This window comes from Haliaeetus leucocephalus, unplaced genomic scaffold (genome assembly GCF_000737465.1).
Source record: "Haliaeetus leucocephalus isolate CR32 unplaced genomic scaffold, Haliaeetus_leucocephalus-4.0 Scaffold227, whole genome shotgun sequence".
Taxonomy (NCBI): Eukaryota; Metazoa; Chordata; class Aves; order Accipitriformes; family Accipitridae; genus Haliaeetus; species Haliaeetus leucocephalus.
The window spans coordinates 526,623-532,004 of NW_010972663.1; the positions used below are offsets into that span (position 1 = coordinate 526,623).

General features: G+C 63.8%; 1 protein-coding gene across 1 annotated transcript in view; it reads left to right on the forward strand.

Moving 5' to 3' along the window:
- The first annotated feature begins 433 nt into the window (after positions 1-433).
- The window catches only part of RELB (v-rel avian reticuloendotheliosis viral oncogene homolog B), a 6,698-nt gene continuing 1,749 nt past the window's right edge, over positions 434-5,382 (forward strand). Inside the window, exons 1-11 of the mRNA XM_010567204.1 lie at positions 434-482; positions 665-673; positions 1,135-1,619; positions 2,401-2,558; positions 2,795-2,886; positions 2,994-3,125; positions 3,527-3,631; positions 4,105-4,320; positions 4,710-4,778; positions 4,918-4,995; positions 5,322-5,376. Coding sequence (XP_010565506.1) covers positions 458-482; positions 665-673; positions 1,135-1,619; positions 2,401-2,558; positions 2,795-2,886; positions 2,994-3,125; positions 3,527-3,631; positions 4,105-4,320; positions 4,710-4,778; positions 4,918-4,995; positions 5,322-5,376 — 1,424 coding nt within the window. The 5' untranslated portion in view covers positions 434-457. The remainder of the gene's footprint in view (positions 483-664; positions 674-1,134; positions 1,620-2,400; positions 2,559-2,794; positions 2,887-2,993; positions 3,126-3,526; positions 3,632-4,104; positions 4,321-4,709; positions 4,779-4,917; positions 4,996-5,321; positions 5,377-5,382) is intronic.

The following is a 5,382-nucleotide window of genomic DNA, read 5'->3' on the forward strand; positions in this document are numbered from 1 at the left end:
CTAAGGTATTGGGGTCTGCGGCGGAAGGGTCCTGGTCCCTTCTGGGGGGAGTGAGCCGGGGGACCCCCGATCCCTGTCCCGCCGGGGGGGGTGTCTTGGGGACCCCCGGGTTCCTGCCCTGGGGGGGTTGGAGGGGGGCAGGTACTTGTTGGGAGGGGGGGTTTCTTGGGGATCCCCTGACAGCTCCTTCGGGGGGGTGTCATGGTCCTGGGGACCCCCTGATCCTGGCTGGGGCGGGGCAGATCCCTGCTTTGGGTGGATCCTAGTCCTGGGGATCCCCTCGTTTTTGTCGAGGGGGGCGGGCACGATCCCGGGGATCCCCCAATCCCTTTTCTGGGGGAGCCTTGATCACTGGGAGGGGGGCAGCAACCCTGTGCTTCCCCCACCAAGTCTTGCTGTGGAGTGACGGTCGTGTGTCCCCCCCCCAGGAGCTGCCCTGCAGGATCCCAGCCTGGCTATGGCACACGCTGCACCCGTGACCGGTAAGATACCCCCCCATCCTGGATCCCCTTGTCCCTTCCCGGTCACAGACCTTGGGGCTGGGACCCTGGAACCAGAGGTGACCCCAGTTTGGCCCTGGCAGGCTGGGGGGGTCTCCTCAAGGCCCCCCAAGGGTCAGGGAGGTGCTGGAGGGAGACTCATGGTGGGGGGTTTGCCTTTGCAGATGATTTAGGTGAGTGGACCCAGGGGTACGCAGGCAGCCGGTAAGTTTTGCCACACGTTTTCGGGGCGCTTCGGCCAGAGCAGGATCCTGGAACCTCAGGTGATGGAGCCAGTGATGGGGGTCCCCTTGCTCTGCGTGCCTGGACGTGCCAAATCCATCCTCTCCGGGGCCGTGAGTGGGATTTGGGGTGCAGAGCTGTGTGCCGTGAAGCAGTGAACCCCACCACAGGGACACCATGGGGTTCAGGGACGGGGATGGGGCATCTTATCCCCCCCCGACGGCTGCTACATTCTCTGCCCTGAGCACAAAGGAGGCATTTTTGGGTGGAAATGAGGCAGGATCTGGCCATTTCTGTCCCCTGCTCTGGCTCAGGGCAAACGGGGGGGGGCACAGCAAGCCCAGAGGGTCTCACCGGGGTCTTGGGGTCCTCCCTGTCTCAGGGCTGCCCTAACGCCTTCCTCATCCCACAGAGATCATCGAAGAAGTCATGAAGGAGGATGGTTTCCAGCTGGATCCGGCCCCCATCTTGCCAAAAGTGTTGCCCAAAGGCTCGGCCAAGCTGGTGGCCCGTGGCTCCAACCCTGTAGTGGCCACCCGGCCGCTGCACCCAGCTGAGTCCTGCCCGCTGGCGGCCGGCTTGGCACCCTATGGTGCCCCGGTGCTGCCGGCCGACACACGGTCCCCGCAGCTCGCCCAAAGCCTCAGCACCCTCTCGCTATCACCCAAGCTGGTGCCGCGGGGAACAACGAGCATCGGCGGGCGGCACCGGTGGTCTCCAGCTGCCGGACACGGCAAAGAGCAGCTGGAAGAGCTGCTGGAGCCACCCAAATTGGTGATCACAGAGCAGCCCAAGCAGCGGGGCATGCGCTTTCGCTACGAGTGCGAGGGCCGCTCGGCTGGCAGCATCCTTGGTGAGAGCAGCACGGACGCCAGCAAGACCCTGCCAGCCATTGAGGTGAGCGCGCCGCGTGGCCGATGCCCTGCTCAGAGGCAGGCCAGGGTGGGAGGGCTGAGGTTTGGGGGTGGTAGAAGGGTGCTGGGGGGCTGACAGAGCCCTGTGAGTGCCAGGGGGATGCAGGAGGCCATGGGTTTTGGGGTGCTTTGTGCCCATCCTTGAGCATAAGGGCCTCCCATGTTGGGAGGACCAGGATTGGGACTGGGAATGGGACTGGGACTAGAGTGGACTGGGATTGACCAGCACTGGGATTGGAACTGAGATTGGCACTGAGACGGGACAGGGACTGGGACTGGAATTGGGGCTGGGAACTCAATGGGGACTGGAATTGGGACTGCGACTGGAACTAGACTGAGACTGGGACTGGGACCAGTAGTGGGATTGGGACTGAGAGTGGAACTGAGATGGGACCGGGATTGGGGCTGGGAACTGGACAGGTATAGGGATTGGGACTGGGAACTGGATGGGGACAGGGACAGCGACTGGAACTGGAACTGGGACTAGAATTGGGACTGGGACTGGACTGGGACAGGGACCAAAATTGGGACTACAATTGGACTAGTGTCTCCCCAGGGTGGTGGGTGCCAGCTGGGTGCTAGAAGGTGCCTGATCCCTGTGGGGTGGTGCCAGGGCCCCATGGTGGGGGGGGGGGTGGTCAGACTCCAGTGGGTGCTGGAGCCCCTGCTGGGATGCTTTCCCCCCTGCTGTGTCTCTGGGCAGGGGGTGTCCCCCCCCGGTGTCAATGTACCCGGGGTCACGCTGACAGCTCGTGTCTCCCCAGCTGGTGAACTGCCACACGATCCCTGAGGTGAAGGTGACAGCATGCTTGGTGTGGAAGGACTGGCCCTACCGCGTCCACCCCCACGGCCTGGTGGGCAAGGACTGCAGCAACGGGCTCTGCGAGGTCGTCCTCAAGCCCCAGACCAACCCCAAGCACAGGTACGCCATGTCAGGACGAGTCCTGCCGCCAGCAGAGAGCTGCGCCAGGCCGGGGCAGGGACCTCGGACCGAGACAATGGCATCGGCTTACGCTGAAGTCGGCGCTGGCAGGACGAAGGCTGTTTTTTAAGGGGGTTCCCTGGTCAGTGGGAGGCTGGGAGGGGCAGGACACCTGGGTCCCCTGGGGTTTTGGATGGGGGGAGCCGCCTTCCCAGCATGTGTCTGCTCCCCGGCAGCTTTAGCAACCTGGGCATCCAGTGCGTGAAGAAGAAGGAGATCGAGGCGGCAATAGAGAAGAAGCTGCAGTTGGGCATTGACCCCTTCAAAGGTTGGCGGGGGGGGCTCAAGTGGAGCCATTCCTGGGGACTGAGATGCTATTGCTGTGGGGGATCTGGATCCTGGGGGGGCCACTGACCATCCTCTCCTCTCCCCCAGCCGGTTCCCTCAAGAACCATCAGGAGGTGGACATGAACGTGGTGAGGATCTGCTTCCAGGCCTCCTACAAGGACAGCTCTGGGCAGACACGGCACCTCAGCCCAGTGCTCTCAGAGCCCATCTTCGACAAGAGTACGTGGTGGTGGGGAGGACATCATATCCCTCCCCCCCGCCCTCCCCACCCCCCAAACAATGCCTGTTCCAGCATCTGGTTCTGGGATGGGGCAGGTGATGAGGTTGCACCACCGGTTCCTCACTGGGGCCCAGCTCAGGCTGCAGGGTTTGGGTAGGGTTGGTCCCATGTGGCCGGTGGGGATTTGTCCTCTCATGCCTGGGGTGGGATGGTCACCTGCATCCCACAGAGCTAGAACCCTGTGCGAGGGCTGGTTGGAAAGAGATGATGCCAATGGGAATGTTCCCAGTGCCTGAGCCTGGTCCTGGTGTTCTGTCCCAGTCCAATGCCCGGTGCAATACCTGGGCGGTTTGGGAGCCACCTTGCCGGCTCACAGCCTGAGCTGTGATGCTGTCCACAGAGTCCACCAACACCTCAGAGCTGCGGATCTGCCGGATGAACAAGGAGAGTGGTCCTTGCACGGGTGGCGAGGAGCTCTACCTGCTCTGCGACAAAGTCCAGAAAGGTACCAGGGGTGAGCTGGGAGCCCTCTGACCCTGAGGGCATCTTTGGGGGCCAAATTACCCCCCAAAAGAAGCCAAGGTGGGGGTGAAGGAGGGTGATGAATGCCAGAGCAGCTGGAAACTTTTGGGTATGGGTCCAAGTGGGATTGGGAGCTGGGAGATACCACTTCCCCTGGGCTCCTAAACGCTCCTTGGGTGCTGGAGGGGGGACCAAGGGAGTCCTGCAACCCCCCAGCCCCTCTGCTGTAGGGGAAGGGTCCCTGGGCTGGAGGGGGAGGACCCTCAAATCATGATGGGAGGATCTTGGGTGGTTTTTGGAAGTGTAGAGGGCAGGAAGGGGGGACCGGGGTGCAGGAGAGGGGACCTCAGGGTGCTGGAGGGGGGACCCCAAGTGTCGATAGGCGCCTTTGAGGGCTAGAGACGGGACCCACCACTGCCTCACTGACCGGTGTGTGTACTCTGCAAATCCCTACAGAGGACATCGCAGTGGTTTTCCGGAAGGAGACGTGGGAGGCGCGGGCGGACTTCTCGCAGGCCGACGTGCACCGCCAGGTCGCCATCGTCTTCAAGACGCCGCCCTACCAGCACCTGGAGCTGGCCGAGCCCGTGGAGGTAGAGGTCTTCCTGCAACGGCTCACTGACAGCGTCTGCAGCGAGTCCTTCCGCTTCACCTACCTGCCCAAGGACCATGGTACCCGCACGGCCACGCGCCCTGGGAGGGGGACAACAGGATCCCCTGGGGTTGGGATGTGGCCCCGGGATGGGGACAGCCCCCCTGGGATGGGGATGGGCCACTCAAGAGTGGGGTGAGGGGAACTGGGGACACCCTGCCGAGATGTCAATGATACCCCATGGGATTGGGGACAGGTCCCCAGGATGGGGACAAGGCTTGAAGGATGGGGACACAGAGTGGGGACAGGACCCCGGGATGGGGACAGCCCCCCTGGGACAGGGACAAAGTTTGCGGGATGCGGACGGGTCTCTCCAGGCTGGGGAAAGCTAATGGGGTGAGACCAAGGGCCAAGGGATGGGGGGACACCCTGGCACTCACAGCCCCCCCACCATGTCCCCTCCCCACAGATGCCTACGGGGTGAACGTGAAGCGGAAGCGGGGGATGCCTGACGTCCTGGAGGAGCTCTCGGGCGCAGGTGGGTGCTGGCAGGGACACCCTGTGAAGGGGTGAAGCCTTCATTGGGGGGGTCACCCCAATATCGGGGACACACACCCCCTCCCCTTTCCCATGCTGTGATGCTCCCCTCACCCTGTGTCCCCTCCCTGGCCCTGCAGATCCATACGGGATCGAAGCCAAGAGGAGGAAGAAGCCGCCAGGATACATGGATCACTTCACGCCCTTGCCGGTGGCAGGTGGGTCCCGGGAAGGGGGACACGGTGGCACCCGTACCCTGACCTGGGGTCAGAAGAGCGCCCTCCCCGCAAGGGTGGGAGACATCTCCAGGTCACCTCTGGGGTTGGGAGAGGCCCCTGGGGACTCCCAGGGTCACCCCCAGACATAGGAGGTGTCCCCAAAACCCTCACAGCCCCAGGGTCACCTCCAGGCTTGGGAGCAGCCCTGGGGGGACCCCCACAACCCTGAGAGTGTTCCCCCCCCCACCCTGGTGTCACCCCAGGAGGGTGCTGGGGGGTCAGGAGGACCCCCCAGAGCCCCCCTAAGCCCCCTCCCCCCCCCCCAGAAGACACCTTCGCCCTCTTCGCCGCCGAGCCGGAACCCTTCGACGCCCTGGCCCAGCTCTA